Below are 23,406 nucleotides of genomic sequence, written 5' to 3' on the forward strand. Positions count from 1 at the left end.
ATGTCAGCCAAGCCAACGGTGAAGCAGGATGCTAATATGGACTTCTTAAGAGACTGGAGCACTTGGTTAACCTGCTGCTGTGGCTGGGTCTGTGAAAAGGTAAGTCTTTACAGGGAAGAGCTGAAAGTCACAATGTGCTGCTAGAGAAGCTTGCTTTCTGGGAGTTCTGTGGGGAGTTTTAACTAGAAACAGGTTGTATATTTTTGTTTTGGTTTGGATTTACATTGAAATTTGCCTACGACTCAGGTGTATCAGAATTTCATTCCCACCTTGTCCTTTTTATCTTTGGCTCAGACAAGTGTCTCTGTCCTCCCTCTCCTCCCCTTGCCCTGTCCACTCCAACAAATGTGACCGTTTCCTCCTCTGACCCTCTCCTGATTTCATTGCAGCTTCCTCTCTCTTTTCAGTCACAGCCGCTGTAAGTAATCCTCACCTGAATGAGGAGATCTGTATCGAAAGTCCTCTTTGGTCAGGAGCAGCAGAGCCTTGCCGTTCATCTCAAAAGTGTTGCTCTCAATCGGCCTCAAGGAAAACTCTTTCTCCGCCCACCTGAGCCACTGTGCCACATCTTCCCTGCTCCAGTAAACGGGCTGCAAACCTGTGGCAGGAAGAGAACGACTGTGTTACCAAATTGAGACAAGGCATGGGAATATAGGCAAACATCAGCAAATCCCCCTTTTTCCCCATACCACAATGTGCCAAGTCTCAGGGGAAGGCGTAGGAGAGGGACATCACATTGACACAAAATTACTCTAAGCACCGGACTGTGAAATGCTTCATTAGTTTAGGCGCCTTGGTTTTTGTGTGACATGTTGAGAAACAAGAACTGCCTCAGCATCCTGAAAAAAGCTTCTAGGATGTTAGTCCACTCCAGGTTTCTGCTGTGAAATGGGATTTTCCTCCAGCTGCTCTTTCTGAGGTGCAGAGCAGGCAGGAGGCAAAGTCCTTGGCCCCCATCCATCCTTGGTGTGTATCCTTTCATAGAAGAGAGGTGTGCTCTCTCTTCATGCTCCTTGTAAAGTCATTGATCAAGAATAATGAAAAGTAGTCAGATGCAAGAGAGCTATGGCCATACTTCCCTCTAGGTGGCTGGGGTCTCTAAAGAAGGGCTGCCTCACACAGTCTTTTTAATAGTGGGTCTGTAAGTGGTTATCAGTGTGGGTATGGTTGAGAAAGGTGTATTCAGACTGGCTCACCCCTCCTGCAGATGCTGGTATGCCAGCAGATACTATTCCCACACTGGAGAGGAAAATAAGTGCTGAGGCTGTTGCACCTTTAGCACTGCTTTAGCTTGTGTTTCCTCTATAGTGATAAAATATTACCAATTTAACTCTGTCAAGGACAGGTTGGTATGCCCTTTTACAGTAAAATAGCAGATATGTTCTGTTTGGGCACAGATTTTCCAGGGCTCCAATGAGAATCTGGCACCCCTTTTCTCCCAGCCAGCTTGTACAGCATATACTGTGCTTACTCACAGAGACCCAACCAAGTTACCTTTAAAGTCAAAGACCTTTTGCCTGCTACCTTTATTGGGCCCAGGCAGAGAGGCTTGGGAGGTGTGACAATTCAATGTCTGTTTTACAGACAAATCTAAAATAGCTTTCTTCCCCTGGAAAGAAGGCAGCATGCTGAAGAGCTGTTTATACCCAGGTAGAGAGATTATCTCCAATCCACTGGGAGATAAAAGCTTTCTTTCCTTTTCCCCCTCGTGAGATGACTCATTGTTTGACTTGCTACAATGTGTTGCGTAGAAATGAAAGCTTCACACTGTGCATAGGAACATAAAATTTGCCATATCTGATCAGATCTCTGGTACACAGCCTCTGGCAGGAGCTAATACCTTATGCTTCAGAGGAAGATGAACCTCCCTTCCTCATACTGCACCTGGCTGATTGTATGCTGCACTTGGGAAGAAATTTCCTTCCTGGCACACCATTTTCCGAGATCTGATTACCTTCCTCCTACCAAGAACTAAAAGAAACCTGGGAGAGCTGTACCACTCTGTTTTGGTTTAGTTTTTTTCTTCTTTAACAGAGAGGCAACGCTTTTTTCTGCTTTAGCAAGAGGTCACATGCAGTGAATTGCACTCTGCTGCTACGCCAGATTCCCAGACAGCAGCTTTGGAAAGTCCCAGAGCCACAGCTGCATACAGAACTGAATCTCAATTGGAAAACGAATTGAGATCAAGCCTAAGAAAGGGCCAGAGCTGACCTAAGGAAGGGATGTCTGCATGGCAGCCACAAGAATTTCCATCAGCTTTCAACTGCCCCTGTAGCACTGTATTATGTACCACACAGAAACAAGAAATAGCATTTATTTATTTATGGAGGACTTAAATTCTCTTCCCTCTATTAAATTAGGGTCTGATTACTGGGGTCAGAGTTTTCTGCAGGACCTTTCTTTTTGAAGAGACTGGGGTGAAGTGTAGATCTGCTCAGAGACATGCAAACTGTCATCGAAAATGCCAGTGGGGTTCATCTTTTGCTGAATACGGGGTTATTCCTGCAGAAGACACACCCCAGATCCCAGGCTGCTGCTGGGCCACATGCACACTGACTGCAGCTAAAAGAGAAAGAAGTCAGATGTGATGCAGCCAGACCACACCTTATGAAAGGGTTTAAAAGGCCATCTGAGGAGTGCTTGAAATGCTCATGCGCTGTTTGTTTTGCCTCCCCCATTGCCATGCTATGCAAGTAATAAGTTGCCCAAATGAGCACTGTCATGTGGAAATCTAACTGGACTTCTGATGTGCATTTCACAAGACGAGGCACGAAACAAAACAAAACATCACTGGGAAAATCAGGCCGACACAGGCAGAGCTACATGATAACTTCACATCATGTGCATGTTCCCCTATAGATAACAACATAATAAATCCCTCCCTGTACATGCATACATCATCATTTCCCACATCCTCGTGACAGTGTATTTTTGCATTCCGTTCATCTAATGCAAAAGTACCATGTCTAAGGAAAGGTTTACATTCATTGGTGCTAGACCCAAAGCAGCCAAGTAAGCTACACAGACTGGGACAAGCCACGTGTGCTGTGCTGGCAACTCTGAAACAGACCCAATGCTTCACACTGCAAATCAGTTCTCTGCTGGGTTTCAGCAGCATCTCTGAAGCTTGTGAGAAAAGCCCCGAAGTAGTATGACCTAGGACCACTTGGCTTCTAGTTACTGAGAATCAGCAAGCAGCCTTTCTAGTTCAGTTTGGCTATCGCTAAAGTGAGTGGGTGGAAGCACCATATCTCTCCGCCCATGGGGTGCAATTGTAATTAAATACTTACATTTTGCTTGGAAGATACAAAGTGCCATAAAATAAGTTAACTGCTTTTCCCTAAATGGATTGCCTCTTCTCTCATTTCCCTCCCTCCCTGCCCTGCCACTTTCCTGGGAAGTTAGTTTCTCCAAAAAACCCTCTGTAGTTGCCTGCCTCCACTGCCTACCCATTTGCTTTGTGAGGCTGAACCAGTTCAGTCGCAGGGGCATTTTCTGGGAGTGCAAGACCAGTGTTGCTAAAAGTGCTTCAGAAACCACTGTTCAAAACATAATCCTTTCATGTGCAGTACAGCATTTACTAAACTTGTATCCCACTTTCTTTGCCCTTTCTTAAAAAGAAGCAGTTGGTTTTGTGAAAACAAGGGCATGAGAGGGTTGGCTTTGTAGCTGAAGGGATTTTACCCCACAGCATGCATAGCTATCAGTAGGTTCTGAAAATGCTTTCCTATACTCTCCATGAAAGAAAAACTAATCCTGCTTATACAATTTTTCTTTTTTGGATGCTGTTTCTTACTTTCCCCTTTCCGTCTTCTCTTTTATTGTCCTGTCCATGGTGGAGGAAAATGGGCTCTTTTTATCTCTCCAGTTTTATTCTCTGTGAAAGCTAACAGCATTGTCTTCAACTAACAAAGATATTTACTAAGCAGAATAAAGTGAAGAAAATCAGTGCTGTGTTACAAAATGAGGACAGAGTTTCGCCTGCTGAACCGACTGTTGAAATCAGTGGGAATGCTTTGCTGCTTTCAGTAGGTGCAGGGGATGCTGCCTTTCTCCCGGTCCGCCCTCTCGGTGGCCAGCATCGCCATGGATTTCAGAGGGTGAATTTTGACCTGGGAGTTGGCTGTGGCTCTGCTCCCGTCCCTGCCATTGCTCCGCTGGCTGGAATCTGGCAAGCATCCCCAGCCTTGCTCTCCCTATCTATGTAGTGTAAAAATAAACAACAACAAAAACTTCTTGAACTCAATAGCTGAAAGCAGGTTGGACAAAGCCATTCAAATAATCAGAATCCAGCTCTGTGAGATCCAGCTTATTCTCTAGTTTGTCTTCTGTCAGCTTCCAAACACCGCCTCCAGCGGAGTAAAATACAATAATTTACAGACACATTTATAATCTGACAGCTCCATATGCAATAACAGGGAGCAAAATTTGTGCTCAACTTTCTGATGCCACAGGCTGGCACACTGGTGTCTTAATAGATTATCTACTTCTGTTGCTTATTCCTCACCTGAAGTCCTGTTTCTAACACCTGTTATACTGGCTACCTTATAAACGGTGAGAGCCATCAATTCTCATGCTCCAGGGCACAAGCTGATAACCATCTCCACTGCAGAAGAAATCCACTCTGTTCCTTTCTATTCTTGCGCAGCAAAAGCACGTACAATGAAGAGAGGCCAATGGGGTAATTTACACCTTCTTCTTCAAGTAGCCAGTAACATTGTTTACGTAAGTTCAGGCACTTACACACATACACACATGCCTGCACACAAGCGAGCAGAATGTATTGGTCTGTTGAAGAGGAGTTTAAGCTGATAGTCTCTGAAGAGTTCACTCCTTTTTTGACAGTGAGCCCCTCAGGAAATTTAAGCATGGAAAGGCTCTGAGGTTGGAAAAGAGTGCTCTGCTCACCTAGTATAACCCTCTGCACATAAAACTACACAGCCAGCAATATTTGCATCTGACCACAAACTTCTGGTAGGGTTACAACTTTGTTGAAGAGATGTAGCCAACCTTGCATCTTGCAAAGCACTCATGGTCAGCATCTCCTTCTTTGCTTTGGAAGACAAGGTGTGTGTTTTACAGTATGAGTTGCTGTGTATGCTGTACGTAACAGTTACATCTAAAATGTGGAGTATAATGTACCGTAGGCTGTTTTCACCTTGACTCAGTTTGGAACAATCTGAAGACACAAATCCAATACAAAGTGTGAGGTACAGTACCACTGAGAGCTGCTGTTCCATTTCAGTTTCAATATGAGGACGTAGCCACAAGACAGCATGCATGACGGAAACAGCATTCACCATAAGTTTCGTCTGACTTTTTGTTCCACTTTGGCTGGGCACTCCATCCTTACACCTGGCTGCCTGGCAGGCAGGATGATGAGGTGAGAAGGGGGTACAGACAGACCTCTTATTTATCCTTGCTTTCTACAGGGCAGACGGAATTGTTCTCACTCCCACGCTGAAAACTACTTAGTGCAGTTGAGCAAACAGCAAAGGGGCCAGCACATGCAAATCAGCAGCTCGTTTCCAAACACGCAGGGACAGATGCATCATCACTGGCAGCATCGCGCAGGGCAGCTCTGCCTATAGTACAGTACTTGAGCCCTTAGTGGGCAAGCGATGCTGGAGAAGCTCAGAAGATTTGAATGACTACTACCAACTAGGAACTAAAGCTCTCTTTTTTGCTATTAATTAACAAAATTCTTCCATGCTACCCATAAAACATAATATGTGGTTCTGCATACGATGGTGTACATCAAGCAGGAGGGGAGCATGAGGTTGTGTTTTTCTCTTCATTTCTGTGTAAAGGCCTGTATGGTCTGGAGGAAAAAACACAGGATTAGGTTCAAAACCTTCTCCCAGGCTCTGCCAGAGCATCTTCTAAAAATTCCCCTCCTTCTGCTTCACTTCCTCGTTTGGAAAGCTAGACTACCAAAATGCAAAGAGGTGTCATGGGGCTTGGCCAGTTAACATCTGAAATGCTTTGAAAGTGCAAAATGCTGCACAGCTGCTTCAAATGACTACAGTTCAATACTCCTGCAGTGTTGTCTCTGCTGCTGTCTGGTTCCCTGTTCAGAGGTATTGATTGTTGATCCAGACCAAGGGCCCTGTTCTGATACTGTGGTCGAACCTAACTTCACAAACCGCGACATGCTGCTCCCTGAGAAGGGCTGCAGCGCTGACCTCAACAGCAGTGTGTCAGTCATGCTGAAGGGGGTTTCAAATTAAAGCCTGAGCTGGGCACTGAGGTCCTCCTGAGACAGGAATTTTATGCTATCTCTGCTGCAGCTGCTGCACCGATCTCTTACCAAAAGTGCCTTCCTGATAGCTACCAGCACTGGCAGGCTCCCACCCACAGGAAGCTCAGCAGCCCTTCAGGACTACCACTGCTATGGAAGCTAAAGGCACAAAGATCAAGGACCCTGCTTTCTCAGGAAGCCTTTCTAATTCCTCAGAGGAAAGGAAAGGGTGACAGAGAGCTGTGGCATTCTTAGCTATCCCCAAGCAGACGGACAGCCTAAATAAGTGCCTTCTGGGACTGCTCTTGGGTTGGCATATGTGTGAGAGATGCAGCTTTACCACAGGACAAATCCTGTATTGCTGGTGGTCCACGCACTTGCTGTTACGAGTAGGGGATGGAGGTCTGATGTGCCATGATGTGCCCAACCACTTGCTCCTTCCAGCAGGTGCCACTTGACCCAGGCAGCGGAGAAGCAGTGGCCATTCATTGCTGCTGGTCCACTACGATTGCCTCATCCTACAGTAGAAAGCCGGCTCTGCAGTTTCGAGGCCCAGAGATAAGCAAAGGTAGAAAAGGAGGAAAAGGCTAATCCTGGCTAATCCTCAGAGAGAATTATTTGGGAGGTGAGTACAAATTGGTACAAGAAAAATGGATGGCAGCAGACAAAAATGTGCCTTTACAGGTCTTGTTAAGGAAAAAACGATTGGATAGGCAACAGAGAAGTTGTGTGACGGGCTGGAAGAGAGACCCTAGTGAGGCTTGTGTGTCCTTTAAAAAGGTATGAAACTGCCTGTAATCAGAATGACAAGGCTTTGGGAAGCTTCACACACTGCTGGGAACAGAGGGTGAAACAGCTTTTTCAGTAGTAATCTGAAATAAAAGGCATAGGCTCATGTCTCCTGCTGTCCTGTTGAACAAGGTATTAGAGGTAGAGCACAAGTGCAGGTAATGCTTTGTGCACGGTGTCTGCTTGGAGCCTCTGTGTATGCAGATGTCTACAGAAACAAAGCAAGTGAAGCACTGGGCTGGGTTTCTGCCATGCTAGCGTGGTGCCTTGCAACTCAGCCCTTCTCACTGTCTGTACAGAGACCCTGTAAAGTTGACACACCCGAATCCCTTAGGGCTCCAGGGTCATAAAATAAATAAAATTGCTTTTCTAATGCAGCCTTTGGAAAGCCCGTAAGAAACATATTGATTTGAAAATGCTTGATTAGAATGATCAAGCTCTGAGCTCTCATACAGAGAAATAAATCTTTTAAATTCCCCACACCCAGTGCCAAGCTCAGCTTCCTGGAAGCAACTATGGCCCTTTCTGGAACTGAGGTGAAAATCCCATGTTCCATCACCTCCCCTGACCTGCTGACATTACACATGGTTTGCATTTGCTGATCAAATGCACAAGCAGGACTCTAAATTAGCTTGCTGGGCTGAGATAGCTCGCTGATTAATGATGGCAGATGAAGTCACCAGTACAAAAACCCCACAAAACCTGAAGTCTGTGGAAGTGGGGAAGGAGGGGGGAAAAGGCCACACTCTACAGAATTCAGCATGAAGAACATAGTCTTTCTCACTCTAGCCAAATGCTTTTCTTTGCAGATATGGGTTACTAAAAGAAGCAACTCTCTTACACAAAATTACTCAGCTATGTCTAAGACCCCCCTACCCCAACAACAGTCAGAAAAGTCCCTGAAGACCAATTCCTGAAGTCCTTAGAGTTGTATCTGATGTCAGAATAAAGCTTCAAGCACAACCATAGTCATTTAATGTGGCCAGTTGTGCTGCATTTCTTGTAACTGAAATCAGTATTTGACCCATAGCAGCTGTCTCTCTCCTTTCTGTTTCCACCTGCATCATTTGGAGTTAGCTTGCAGAAAAAGCAGACCTTAGGATGTAGCTCTCTTTTCTCTGAGCTGCCCTGTTTTGGGATCAGTCACAGAAAATGTGAAAATGTTAACATGCTGGAGCAGTCTACCTGCTGCTGACAGGCAGTTTGCAGCCTGAAAAGAGACTGACCCAGGAGAAAGCAAACCACCCTAGATAAATGGTGCTGATATGCCTGCTGAAGTGGTCAGGGTTTGAAGTGCTGGAAGGGAAAAGCTACCAGCCAAAGAAGCGAGCAACCGCAGAGGTGATGAAAAGACCAGCCAGTTTTCAGGGCACTCACTCCATGATCCATGTCCAGGAGCTTTCAAGAACTGCACAGAACGATTCCAGTTTCCTTTCGCGTTGTTTGCAAAACCTTCCTAGATGCCTGACAAGAGCTCTGCTTCCAGGGCAGGGATGAGGCTGGCTTTTTGCATCTGGGTGCCACTTTCAGAGACGGCCAGAGTGTTAACAGCAAGTCAGTGAGCCGCAGACAGCACAATGCCATTCAGCTGACTACGGCCCTTCAGCCACTACTGAGGTTGCCACACTCAGGAAAGAACAACCCCTCTCTTTGCTCACGTTGTGCCCACAGGCAGAGGGCAGGTGACCATGGGATTCCTACCAGAGAGGCTTGTGCAACACAGGCAGCTGGCAGGGGGATGGGGAATGGGGAAATATTGTTTTGGATCTGCTCCCAGTTATAGTCTTAATCTACTCCTGACTCCTTCTCAACCAATTTTTGGCCGTTTTCCACGGAGCAGACATTGCTTTCCTACTGTTCCCTTCCAAAAGAAGCTGAAAGAAATGTGTTCTGTTGCTTTTTCCCTTGTATGTGCAAAAACTATATCCTAAACAAAACTAGCTGAGCCCTGACCATGGCACGAGTTAACTAGCTCAAAAGACTGCACTGCCAGAAGCAAGCAGCTTTGCAAGCAGAAGTCAAGGAGATTATAAACTTTTTCTTCTCAGCAACTCTTTACTGTTTCAAATCAATTTACCTTAATCCAGGTCAAAATTCAGGTCTAACAAACATTCTTTACAGTTCTCCTGTATTGGGTACAGCCACTGCTGATACTACTATTAGTAATACAGGCCCATTTACACTACACAGTGCCTTTCAACTGCAGACAGATTAGATTGTTACATCTGTTTTATAGATGTGAGGCACAAAGTCATCGGATACCTGCCCATACACTGAACCTGTTATAGGAGGGATCGAATCCAGGAACTATATTCTGCTCCTCTTTACAAATGGACAAATGCAGACCATCTTTACGTCCTTAACACCTACTTTTCCTTCCCACTTCTTGTGGATCCTGACAACAGTAATTCTAAGGTAAAAAACCCCAACAAAACACGTATTAGAATGAACTGTCAATACATGTAGTTTTTTAATTTTAACACAGTATGGCCTTGATCCCTGGCTGGGGTGTTGAAGATTTGTAAGTAAATAGAAATAAATTGATCTTGGTAGTCTTGACCTACATATGGTTTTACGTATGTCTTTTGCCTACTGCCTAATTGCCGTACAGTGGAGAGGAGTGCTGAGATTATTACCATGCTTAGAGTATGCAGCAGTAATACTGATGATGGAACCGAAAGCTCCGGTTTTAGGTACCTGATCAACACCTCAGAAAGATGTGAAAAATGGAAGAAACAGTTGCTAGTTGCAATGAATGCAGCTGCTAAAATTAAGATGGTTCTTTCAGCAATTTATCACTTTAACCTATCACGAGCTAGGTCACCTCGATCTTTCAGTGGTTGCATACTTAGGGGTGACTCTACCGTTTCAGAAGACAGAGGTCAGGAAGTCCTTTTTGTACAGCTGAACCAAGTGGAAAGTTTTGAAATCTCAGTTTCATGTGCCAGCAAAACACCACCAACAACATAGCATGACATTGTAATCCTCCTGTATTAAGAAGCTGCTGCTTTCTTCTCACAAGGAGATTTTGTTCTCAGAGGCTCACATCCTGAAGAAGTTGGGTCCCTTTCCCTTGTGGAATTTTGGCTGGGACTTTGCTTCCTAACTCAGCTGCAATTGTGAGAGCTGGGGAGGAGGGAGTGTGTACACAAAGAGCATGTTTTCCAGGCTGTTTCCAGGGAACGTGAGGCCAGCTCCACTACAGAATAGTCTACGCCGTGACAGCAAGATGTCATCTGCTGGCTTCCTCAGTGCTGGAGCTCCGAGCCTTGCAAGCTGCAGCTGCACTTGCATTGCTACTGTAAAAGAAGGTTTTGGCAGCGCAGCCAGAACCATGGCTTACTTTGCCTATAACCATTAAGCAAATCAGTGCAGAGAAAATTTTACCACCAGCATGTGGTAAAAGCATGTCATACTTCTGCGCTAACTGATTTAACTTTTGGACCTCTGTCTCCAGTTTGCGCAGGCATTCTCCTTCAGACTCCTAATCGAGGAGGGCTATAAAAGCCTGCTTCAACCCACCAGTGTATGAGTTCTTCTGTACTTTGTGAGAAGACCTGTCTTCAGGTGACATTAAATATTAAATAACTGGGGGAAATAGTGCAAACTACAGCTCTGGAGACTGCATGCTGGACTCGGTTTTGAAGCACACCTTGGGCTTTGGAGATAAAAGCCCACTCTTAGCATGCTGCAGACATTCCCTGCTCCTGATATTCTGCAAACCAGAGTTCTGACATGGTTAAAAACTCCAGATTTAGCTTCATTTCTCAATGGTTCCTTAATGAACCAAATCCCTGCAGCTCTTACAAACTGTCAGTCATTTCTCCAAGAAGACACTGCTGTCCTAGAGAAAGGTCAAGTGCTCAATACACCAGCTTTACATGCTGGGGGTCCTTTTCCACATCCAGGGGGACAAGGAGGCCACTGAGATGGACTCCAAACTGTGCTACAACACATCACCCATACAGGAGAAGTAACTGCATTGCTTTTGCATGGGGCCCTTTATCTCTACCCTTCCAGTGTAACTTGTGCACAGAAAGGCTTCTTGTACTAAGGTACTTGTGCTTGAAATACATTGATAATGAGAACAAATTAAGTGTGTGCTCTTTGATTATCGGATGATAAATTATCATGATTATCTTTGCTGCAGCTTGAGAATTGCTTCCTCTCCAGGGTTTAACTCCTGCTTGCTCTGAAGCTAGACAGCACACACGCTAAATTCTCATATTAGGCCCCCCAAAAAACTGGCTTCCACTTACTATTTCTGTGCAAGTCTGTTGTGGTTTAACCTGGCAGGCGGCTAAACACCACACAGCTGCTGGCTCACTGTCGCCCCGCCCCCCGCAGCGGGACGGGGGAGAGAATTGGAAGGGCAAAATTAAGAAAACTCATGGGTTGAGAAAAGAACAGTTTAGAAATAATATTTTAAAAAATTATAATGAAGAAAGAGGGGGCAAGGATGGGAGCACCCAGGAAAAACAAGGGATGCAACCGCTCACCACCCGCTGACCAATGTCCAGCCAGTCCCTGAGCAGCGATCGCTGCCCCCGGCCAGCTCCCCACAGTTTATATACTGAGCATGATGTCATATGGTATGGGATATCCCTTTGGCCAGTTTGGGTCAGCTGCCTTGCCTGTACCCTATCCTGGCTTCTTGTGCACCTGGCAGAGCAAGAGAAGCTGAAAAGTCCTTAACTGGTAAAAGCACTACTTAGCAACAACTAAAGCATCAGTGTGTTACCAACAGATTCTCACGCTAAATCCAAAACACAGCACTATACCAGCTACTAGGAGGAAAATTAAGTCTATCCCAGAAGAAACCAGAACAAAATCTTATGAAATTGAGGCATTACTTCTATTTGGGGCCACTTGAAAATATGGCCCAAGCAATCATAAATCAACTTTATTAATTGGGACAGCAGGCAAGACCCTGTTTGGGAGCTTGTCAGATTGGAGCTGGGAGGCTGTGCTGCGTCTCAAAGATACATGCGTGCTGCAGTCAGAGGCACGGCTGCAGCACTTGCAGTCATCCCTGGGGTACCCTCTGAGCTAGCTCCCCGAGGTGCCAGCCACAACAAGGTCTTGAGCGTATGCAGCACATTGAGCACAGCCTGCGTGACACCATGGTAGCTATTTCATGCTGAGGTCTGTGGGTATTACGGCTTCGGCAAATTCTTGGGCAGCTGTGACACTGACTCACCTCTGACTGCAGCACAGATACACACTTGTGTGAGCTATGGCTACTTCTCTGTGACAGCCTCAGATCTCAGAAATACGCACTTGAGTTTCACCCCTCCAGCTTCACAGATGTCTTGCAGGAGTCCTGTGCTTGAGGGAAATATGCTCTCTCCTGAATTAGGTATATTGGAACCCCTGTCTGTTATTCTGTCTGGTATGACGGAGCCAGAATGAAGACGGTAATTTCTGTCTCAGTGTTGGGATGTCTGCAATCACTATATTGTCCTTCAAACCAGCTCCTTTCAGGACACAGCTTGGATAATATATAGTGTTCAGTTGCAGTGCTGGCTTAGTATTGTTTTCTGGTCACTCCTTCAATGCGCCAGTGCAATTGGTGGAGGAGCTATGCTGTGGTCTTGATGACAGAGATAATCTGCATTTAAGTATATATGTATATTGGTTTCTGCCAGATCAGCTTTCTGAGCTGATTAAAAGTACAACTGCACTAACAGTTAGGTCAACACAACTGGCAGGGAGGTGGCAAATAGCAAAAAGAATAACAGCTGGATGTGGTGAGAGAGAAGGGAGGAAATGCTTCAGCTAGTATTGTTACAGAACATGTCACGTCACTGAAAAACGCATGGGCTTGCTGTGTTACTTGAGTTTAATCTTGATGATGTCACTGAGAAAGGCTTGCTTCCAGGGCTGGAAAAATTATTGCAATGTCAATAGAGGCAAATAATTTACCTACGCATTTCCAGCAGAAGATCAAGCTTTGAATGAAAAGGAAAACAAATGGGTGAGATCATTCACAAGGAGGTTCTGTCTCATCCTGCTTTTCATGTTTCTTGCAAAGGTAGAGGTGCTGTGAAAGAGACTGCATACCTAGGAACGATGTGTAGCTGATGCCATCACAGATTCACTGTTCTTAATACTCTGTAAACCTATTGTGCTAGTATGGACAGCTAGTGACCTCAACATCAGTGAAGCTATCTTGTGCTGTCCTTTCCATCTTTCCCACAGGAAGGATGGCCATCCTTGTGCTTGCTATCTCCAACAAACTACTGCAGATGTGCTGGTGGAAAGGGGACCTCCATCTCTTGAGAAAGGCATCATGTGCTGCAGCTGGGAGTCCCAGAGCTGAGGTGGGATGGCCTGTGGAGCTGTGACAGCAGGGAGGGGTGAGAAAGTTACCCCTCTCAGTCCCTCTAACAGTGCCCCCTCTTTTGAAGGGGTGAGGGGTAGCAATCTTACTTTTCTTTTCTTAGTTTAAGTATTGAGAAAGAGAATCAAATTATATCACCTGTCAGAAATATTTGGTAATATCTAATGTTTTTTTTATATGGCTGACAGTTGTACCAGGTAGTATAAAACATTGAGTAAGGAGGAATGCCTGTCTGGAGGACATTACAATACAAACAGACAGGAGCGGGAAGGGATTGAATGTACAAGCAAAGTGAACAGGATGATGGTGTGCATACAGTGCAGGCCCCACTAAGAACCAACTGAAACTACTGGAATCCCCTACACTCTTTACTAAGTGGATATTAAGAAAATGTAGTTGAAAAACTTTTTCATCAACAGTCTAATTAAAAATTTCATAGTAGTGCTCCCCCGTATTTTGGCAAATTTCAGCCTGCTCTGCGAAGGACACTTGTCAAATTACATATCTCATCTGTTACAGAAGTAGACTTATAGGTGTGTCTGTTCACACACACCTCTACTCACAAAACCTCAGACAATCACAATCACGCTGAAGTCAGGAAAGCAACAGAGGTATTACTACCAAGCAGTAATTTCTCTTCTATTCTTCCAATGCTTCACAACTTGCCTGGCTTACGAAGTCCAAACCGGTTTGGCCTCATTCTTTTGTATCATAACTTCCAAACCATCTCAAGTTTCTGCTGTGCTGGGAAGACTGATTCAAAACCAACTTCCACAAGATGGAACATCTTTTTAAAAATCCACCATTTGGACCTACTGCTCATGTGCCTGGACTTGTCTGAACGTGGCCACCACCAATGCAGTATCTTCTGTCCTACTAAAACACTTCCCTGGATATCCTCTCTTTGGTTAAGCCAACTGTCACAAATTAAATATTCATGAAAGCTGTTTTTGCCAACTATACCAGCAACAGCAATTTTTGGTAGTTCTGTATAGTATTAGATCAGAGGCAGGGAAGTTTCTTGGTGACCAGAGTACAGGATTAAAATCCAGCTTGCAACAGGGCTGGACAGTTTATAAGCCTCTCAGGCTGCAGATCAAAGTGTGCATGTGTTTAAGAGGAAGAGAGCAGGGAGTGGGGCGAGTAGGAAGAAAAGGCTTGAGAAGGAAGAAGGTAGGAAGCAAACATGCATGTTAGGGAAGGATAGTGAACTATGTTTTGAAGAAAGGATAACGTCTAACCTAACTTTTCAGGTTGCCCTAGCTTCTCCCTTCATGCCTGTTTTTATGATTCCTACATTACAGAAATTACTAAACTAATAAATACACACTGTCAGTGCAAAGCACGTTGACATTCCAGGCCTTTCCCTTCTTCTTAACAAGCTACAAGTGGAAAACTACTTTTCTGAAATGCTTTCCTTATTAACATGATTTTGATTTTTTTCACATGACTGGGGTCAACTGGCTTAGCACTGACAGCATGGTACAGAAATGCAGACATGGGCACACTGTTAATTTGAGGGGTGGGGGAGAAGCCTTCTTCAGCAATTTCACACAAAATGACATTAGTGAATGCAAGGTGCCAAAAATTTTCCCGTGAAGCCCGGAAAAAATCTGCAGACTCTAGATGTCTCACACCACTCTGGCAGATACTAAACATAGAGCATATGGACTCAAATAGTGTGTGTGTGTGTGTGTGTGCGTGCGTGCGTGCGTGCGTGTGTGTGTGTGTGTGTGTTCAAGAAAACACAGTCCTCCATGTTTGACACCATGCAGACTTTCTGAGGACATGAAAGCAATTTCAGGAAAGATTTATGCCCTTGTTATTCAGGTGTTTGGATAACCAAACAACGGAAATTCAGAAGGTTTCTTTGTGGGCTGTGGGCTATTCCTTAATAAATTATAGTACTTCTTTCTTATACCTTCCTCTGAAGCAGCTGGAATGGGCAACTGTTAGGTTGGCCCTGTTCAATATTGTCTCTTCCCTGCTCTGACCAAATCTGTTAATCTAGGTCCTGAAACACTACTTCACTTGAAGTAGTGTTTAATTCTCAAAAGAAAACACCATGATTAATTTTTAACAAGATGTTTTGTTGATGCCTCATTTTGAACTTTTTCTAGATTTCCTCTTCCCCCCCTCTACCCCTGAGGTGTGCACACTGTGTGAAGAGGAGATTTCTTTTGTCAGCCCAACCTCACCCTTATTCATTTAGCACTGTCACAGTCATGCTTTTGCAACTCTGCTGACGGAATCAGGTAGGAGGAGGAGGAGGCTGATTCGGCAAGAGGAGTCTTTTGTTTGCACGTAAATACCTTGGTGTTATCAGAAAGAAACCAAGGAGTGAGCAGCGTGCATTGAACAAAAAAAATCACAGCACTATTATTCTGGTTTTCCCCCTTCTCTCCCAGAACCATAAGTAAGCCTCTGTGTGTAAGAGAAGGGCTGGCATGCAGAACAAGGGTCGCTTCACTGCCTCCCCTTCGTTGCTAAATGGCACCCTTGCAGCAATTATAACAATTGCTAACCCAGAGAAATGATACTGGGAAACAAGTTGTTCTCAGTAAGGGACATTAAAAACTCCATATAGGAACAAGCTTTGAGGAAAAAAAGATTTTGAAAACCTAGCAACGAAGAAGGTATCTAGAAGAACAGGTTAAGACATGCATTAGTAAAGGCCAAAGAGTCCAAGTCAGTGCACACCAAGATTTCTGTGTATCTGGGCACATTGCTGCCTTTTCAGTTCTGTGTCCACAGAAGGGATTTTCATGGCAGAGGGAAAATCAACACAGAATGTAACCCAAGGCTGCACACGAAGTACTAGCATCTCTTAAGACATAGTTCCTTTTCTGTTGTTTTTGTTTTTGCCAAAGATACGTACATGAACACAGCCCCTAGACTGTACTGTCCACAGAGGCACATGCAGTGTTGACACTGAGTGGGACAGAGGGAGCACAGCTCCTCTGCATCAAACTTCCTATTCTCTCTCTAGTTCAGTTCACTGAGAGCTTTGAAGGCCCAAGTTGACCTTTTTTGCAGAGCTTCCGTGCAGCGAGAATGACCTTCAAGGCTGAGAGCTTTTGCTGGGTACTGAGGAATGCCCATCTCTTCAGCTTCCCACTGGGTTGGTTGGTCCCACAGCCTGCAACCTGCCAGCTCCAATGCACCCATGTTTCTGCTGACTCTCTTAGTGTCTGCTAAATCCTCTTCTTCCACCCAGGACGTTCTCTCTCTCGCTATGGGGACAAGGAGAGAAAGACAAAATGTTTGGGTTCCTATTTTTGCATGCTGCCCTGCTTTAACATTCAGAAAAATCACACTGTTTTTTCAGTCTTTGCCCTCTTGCTTAAGTAATGCTTCTCACGTGGTTATCTTTTAAGCCTGGGAAGCAACCACTTGAATAAAGCAGCATTAACATACTAGATGCACCCTCAGGGTGTGCACCCAATCCAGAGCGTAACACTTCAGCCGACCCATTCATCCGACTGTACCCTCTGGCTGCCTCCAGACAATTCAGGCACAGTCAAGCCCTAGCTATGAAAAACCCTCATGGCACATCATATTGATCATGAACTTACTCCACCCAGCTGAATGCTAAACGAGTGACCAGTCAATGCCTGCTCAAGGTTTTGGAAACACTGTCTTTCAATCCTAAAAAGCATGTCTGCATCTCCTGTGGAAATTAAGAGGCAACTTTGATTATTTAGCTGCAGTGCTAGGAGTAGTACATAAGGCACCAACAAGGGAGAGAAAAGTTTCCCAGAATATCAGAAGTTCCTGTTTCTGATTTTGAACATAATGTCTTCCTTTAGTGTTAATTATCAAAACACTTCATAAATCTTGACACGCTTTGCTATTTGGAAAAAAACTGTGTAAGATCAGATGCTGCTTTCCTGTGTTTCCATTCAGCTTGACCAACTGTGAGAGTGGATTTAATCACAAGAGAAAAAGAGAGCAGCACACCTGGACCCTGCAGGCCAAGTTGGGCTGAAAAGCAGAAAGTGTTTCTTCTTCCCTTCTGTCTTCAGAATGGGAGTCAGGATGGAGAGACACCAATGCCTTCGAAGAAATCTGGGACCATTTCTGTACCCCTGTCAAAGCCTAGTGGTTTCTTTGCTCTCTTGGTTTGCTAGAATCCATATGAAATTGAAAAAATGGTACTGGGATACCGTCAGGGTGTTTGCCCTGTCCAGGATTCATTCAGCATCTCTGCCAATCTCTTAAAAAGACATAAAAGAGGAGACAAATTTTAATCTCCTTTCACAGTGCGGTTGCCAACATCACATGCTAAAGCTGCACCTCCTCAGGAAGAGGGAGTTGAGTATGTCCGCAGTTGCTATTTCCTAATTGGCAGGCACAATGGAGAAGCCTTTTGCTTGCCCTGATAAGGTCATTTGCATAACTCTACCCAAGTGGCTTTGCATATATTTTTTTCTCCTCTTTTTCCTTCTGTTTCCACTTCATCAGTTCACAGACATTTCTCCATGTGTCAGAGAAGCCCTAGGAAAACCTTATCTGTAGTTAATCCCAATATTAATTCTATCAAATACTTACTGGTTTATTTTTATTTCTTGTAAAGAAACAGTGTATGTTTTAGTAACTATTCTTATTTGCACAATGTTAAATAAAGAAAATTGTACTGTTAGTGCAAAAAGAATTCTGCTTCCTCGGTATAGGTTTCTTTCACAGTCAGTCAAAATGGCTGTGGGCTTTCTTTCTGCTTTTAAATGAAAGCCTCCTAATTACATTTGTTTAAATGAAACAATTGAAATCTGTTCAAACTAAAAGCAATTCTAAACAATAGTGTAAGTGATATTCCTACTTGTATTGTCAAAACTGAGATAAATGTAAAATAGCAAAACAACCCCCATAAATAGCGGAAAGGAAGATGAATACCAAAGTACATCAATTTAAGTAAATATGACACTGAAGTAATAAACAAGACACTGAGGGTTGCACGGTTTAACCCCATATTCTTGTGAGCATTTATGCACACAATCAGTTCCAGCCATTTTAGTGGGATATCTCACTTGGGTAACTGCGTTCCAGGGAAAGAAAGGGCTGAAAGATCTGTCCTTCTCTTGGTTAACTTTTTCTATTTAAATAGATCTTTTTAACTTGGGGGGGGGTGGGGATGTTTCTAGTTCCAAATTCTTTCTTCTGGAAAGGATTATGCTGAATTTTTGACACATTCTGAGTTCTCACTAACAATACAAGCCCTCACCTTGTTTTTCATAGCAGCTTAAAAATATCTTATCTATAAATCAGCAGACCTGATGCCCTGTTTGTACAGAAAGACAGAACAGTCATTTCACTAACTACAGGAGCTCACACAATGAGGTGCTGGTCCATGTGAAGGGCCAGGAGGTGCTGTCCTAATAGAAATCAAATGATCTTCATCATCTAATTCAACAGGCCTGCATTATTATTCTGCATAATTGTAGTGTCTCGGTTGCAATCATAAACCAGGACCCCAGTGTGCTTGGTAATGCACAAAAACAGGAGAGAAATGGTATTTTTGTCCAGAGAGTTTCCTTAGATTGTAATCTCTACGCAGAGCTATTAAGAGGATGTAGTTTATTGGTATTCCCCCAAATCTCCAGCTCATGAAAGCTAATCAAAACAGAAATGATGGGGTTACACATAGATTTTGCTATAGGAGGCACCATCTTGGTCTCCACAGGCGGTAAGTGAGAGAAAAAGAAAAACCAAAAATGTTCATGGCACTCAGGAGACTGGTGAGCCCCTAACAAAGTTTGTTTGAATATACAGAATCATATCCGCTGAAAAAATAAAAAGGGAAAAAAGTGCATTATTTCAAGGTTGGCATTAAACCATTGCATTCAAGATTAAACCACTTGGTTTCACAACACTTAATGTAATGTCTACTTTGAGTTTTGGGGTAAGCCAGGTTTTGGGGTAAGCCAAATTTTCCACAACTGTTACGACAATCAGTTTGATAACCATTGCTAAACAGTCTTTTTTTCCAATTTAGAATATTTTGGAATAACAGTAAAAGTTTTACAGTGTTGACCTCTTCTAAGGAAAATTTTGTCTCAAAGACAGCTGCTTTTATAGTATTAAACATTAATGTCAAGAAAGTTTACTGACAGATAAGCTCTATTAATGACTTCACTTCTGAACTTCACTATTTGTATTTACAAATTAACAGTGCGAATTCTCAGTTTGCTAGTCTGCAAGTTGGATCATTTTTTGCAGCCTTGAGCTGTTTCACTTCACCTCACTGAAAATATTTAACAGTCAATCTGTAGTGAACTCTGATTTTCCCAAGACTTTATGTTTACACAATATATTACAGAAGATTTCATAGCATATTATTAAGCATTATAAATTATGGAATCCAAATTAGATTTTTTTGAGTGAACAATACAGTGCTTTATCCTGGACTTTCCGTAGCACACTTACTCAGTTTGTCCAAGTACATGTGAGATTTATGTACCACCTCCACAGTATGACAAACCCTTTGCAAACACATACCATGCTATGCAGATCTCTGAACCAAACACCTTAGGACCTAATATGGCTTAACCCAAAGCCTACTACAGTCAATGGAAGAGCTTACTGTTGATTTGAATGATTTTAACTGCAGGTCTTCTCATGAGCGCATATCCAGCTTGATAGTATGTGCATCTGTTCAGCAACCTTTGTACTGTCTCAGTTTAGCTTACCAATCCTCCAGCTCCAGCCTGCAAAGCACATATTGGTGGTCTGCAGAAAGCTGGCTCTCCTCCTCATTTTTTCCATCTGCTAAATTACATTACAGACTGCTAAAAATATAATAAATACTTTCCTACTATTACTTTCCCACGTAAACAGCTGAGTTATTTGCTGCAGGGATACTGAATATGAATGTGAATATGAATGGAAGGGAAGGCAGATCTGTGCACTGCTGCAATAGGAAGAATCTTCTAGCAAGGGAGACGTTGGTCAAGGGACCAGGAAAACCCAAGTTTAACCACAGGTCTCCTATGTGATTTGGTACAAACCACTTCTGACCTACCAAACCCATGTGTACTGAATGCAGCCAGGAAGAAACTCTCATGTGCTTCAAGACAACCATTCCAGTCCAGCTGTAGTTACCAAAACTGATGTGGTTACGGACAACCTGTGAGCTGCAAAAACACTATTCATGCTGAGATACCAGTCAGCAGACCAAGAGTCCCTGCAGACTTAATAGCTTTCTCCTGCAATTATCTTCTCTACTGACTATAGGTTTATCCCCCCCTTTCTCTTTATGACTATTTAGTGAAGTTACTCATGCAGTCCCTGGAGTCCACACTTCGCTAGACACTGCATGTGTTGATGCATACGCAAAGCTCCTGTAATTGAAGGATCAATGTATGCACAGGCAATGTTAATTCTGACACTTCCTCACCTTTACAGCCTTAGTAGCTGTAATGCAGAATATATATATTGAGTGTAATTTTTTCCTTTGTTTTTAAAGCATCAGTAACGGTGAAAAACCCCTCAGAAATTCCGCCATGGCATCATAATGAAACCTGCATGGGTCAGTAGCAGGGCTAGCGTTTTTAGATCCAACCTACAGACCTTTGCCACTTTTTGCTAAAGGGTAACTGACAGCAGCAGGAATATACTGTCATATGTTATAGCAGGAGGGCATTAGACACCCTGACTTATTTTGCCAGCAGGTTGTCCAGCAGATGTATGTCACAGCAGAGGAAGGGCAGATTAAGAAATACATCCTCCTAGCTCGACTTGATGTCCTTCTCTCTCCACCTCCAATTGTGCCAGTGAGCAAAGCCAGTCTCCTTGACCATCCTGCTTGCTCCAGGCTCTTACCCCTGCCCGCGGAGTTTGAGCTCTTCTCATTTTTTCCTGTGGACAGCCTTCTCTCCCACCCACACAGCCCAGCCGAGGGCTATCAAGAGCACAGGAGAGACTACCTCTCTTCCCTCAAGTCTGCTCCAGATCTTAGGACATTAGACATTTTGAGAGTTCAACACTGATGTAATGTTCTCTGTCCTGGCAAAGAAATTACCAGCCACAGCAGTTAAAAAGCAGAAAAGTTGTGAAACTACCAAAACCAAGTTCTTATCGTGGAAAGTGTCTGGAAACCTGAAAAACAAGTGGTGTGACCATTCACCCCACAAAAAGAGCTTGTATTTTTTCCCAGATGCCTTTGATCCATGGCAGGTTACACAACATGGGGACTGATGGCTACATATAACCCTGCAGCTGTTTATTTGCCCTACCAGGAGACCAAAAGCAGTGCCTTGTTCCTTTTTGGCCCATAGCTGAGAAGCAGCACTTGCAATTTGGGGTCCTCTATCAGCCAAGAAATGACAACCAGCTGGCCAATCTCACCAACCCAGTGACTGGCTGGCTGGGCCAGCTGGCCAGCCTGCACACATTTATGATTCAAGTCCATTAATCAAACTGAAACAGTTACTGCTGGTTGAATGAAGGTTGTATTGAAATTATGCCATATTGAAAACTAAAAGCTGAAAACATCTGCCTTTCTTAGTCCAGGGGGAGCAGGCCTGAAGAAGTTCCTTCAGGATTTCATAGTTCAATTTAATTTGGTCTCAACCTGAGTTTCTAAAATAAGACAAACAGAAAAGCAATGAAGCAAATTAAGTGCCTTCACCAGATTCAAGAGGCTGAGCTCTGAAGAAAAACAGGAACATTCACATCAAAATGTCTGGAAGATTATTCTCTTTTCCATCATTTTGTAAAAAATTGCCATAGGTTCCTGGCATAAATCAACATACAGAAGAATTACATGCAGACAAAAAGCACATTGTGTAGGCAATATTTAGGCAACTGATCACAAATGGAGATGAGAGTACCACCAAAAAGGAGGTTTAAGGGATGTTACCAGGAACCAGTAATTTTGTGGGAGGAATTGTAAAAATCATTGTATGGTACAGATGAATACAGCAGACAGCATGGAAGGCTTAGGTATTGTAGGGGCAGAGGAAAAATTCTGAAGAGTTGAAACGGACACTGTGGAGATCAGAGGGTAGTTTGGTGAGAGGGAAGCTCAAGATATTGTTTATGGGGCAGGCACACCTCTGTGCTGACAGACTGACAACTCTCAAGTCCTACCTCCTCATACAGTTGGTCATCACTGATCTTGACAGAGGAGATGTCAGTGCGGGCAGAAAGAAGCACTAGCATCATGACGTTACATATGAGGAATCCAAAGCACTGCGAGGCTAAATGGCAAGAGCTGTGGAAGGATGCAGGCCATTTTCAGTTATCTTATTGGCCCCAGTGTTCCCCAAGGTCCCACCTATCCACGTAGGCAATGCGATGACCATTAACATGGTATGCCTTTGCCTGAAGGGCTCTCTTGTGTCAGGGTACTTTCCCCAAGTAAGTTTCATACTGTCAGCCTCGGACTGACTGAACCACTGTTGCACAGTGGCAGGCCACAGACCCTAGGAGGTCACCAAGCTCCAGTCTTGCTAAGCCATAACCCTTGCCCAAAATGACAAGAAGTCTCTGCCAGAGCCTGGGGTTCCATTCACAGTAACAGCTATTTGACAGACATTCTTTTTGTACCAATATAAGAGCAAATCCCAGTGATACAAAGTGTTCTCCACAGACTGCCAGGGACAGCCGTGGGCTCAAAAATGGGTATGGCTGCAGAACTCTCCCTCTTCAGGAAGGCAATTGGTAGGAGATGAGCAAAATTATCAACAGCTTTTTCTTCAACTGGTTGTGAGCTTCAGAGCCATGCTTGGTACCCAGCTTGCAACGGGGCACTTAACTACAGGTCTTCTTCAGGGCCTGAGAAATGCTGACCTAGCTGACCCACTGCGATAAAAATTAATCCATAGCTTCCGGGGACCTGGGTTCAACAAACTGCAGTGCCCGGCCTTAGTAAAGACTTCATCAGTCAACAGCAGTCGTGGGTTTTCCAGTGAGCAGTTCCCCTGTACTATCGCCCCAGATCACTCAAGAAAGTGGTTTACTCTTCCTGCCGCTCAACCTCCTCCAGCAGAAAGCGCCAGGTGACAACGCCTCCTCAGCTGCTGCGGTTTGCGGG

The 23,406-nt window shown here is 44.0% G+C and overlaps 1 protein-coding gene across 3 annotated transcripts in view; it reads right to left on the bottom strand.

Moving 5' to 3' along the window:
* The window catches only part of ETV6 (ETS variant transcription factor 6), a 147,755-nt gene that overhangs the window by 37,650 nt on the left and 86,699 nt on the right, over positions 1-23,406 (bottom strand). For all 3 annotated transcript variants that reach the window (XM_075112149.1, XM_075112139.1, XM_075112130.1), the window contains one exon: positions 434-598. In XM_075112149.1, coding sequence (XP_074968250.1) covers positions 434-497 — 64 coding nt within the window. In that variant the 5' untranslated portion in view covers positions 498-598. The remainder of the gene's footprint in view (positions 1-433; positions 599-23,406) is intronic.

The sequence above is a fragment of the Phalacrocorax aristotelis genome, chromosome 1 (genome assembly GCF_949628215.1).
Source record: "Phalacrocorax aristotelis chromosome 1, bGulAri2.1, whole genome shotgun sequence".
Classification (NCBI taxonomy): domain Eukaryota; kingdom Metazoa; phylum Chordata; class Aves; order Suliformes; family Phalacrocoracidae; genus Phalacrocorax; species Phalacrocorax aristotelis.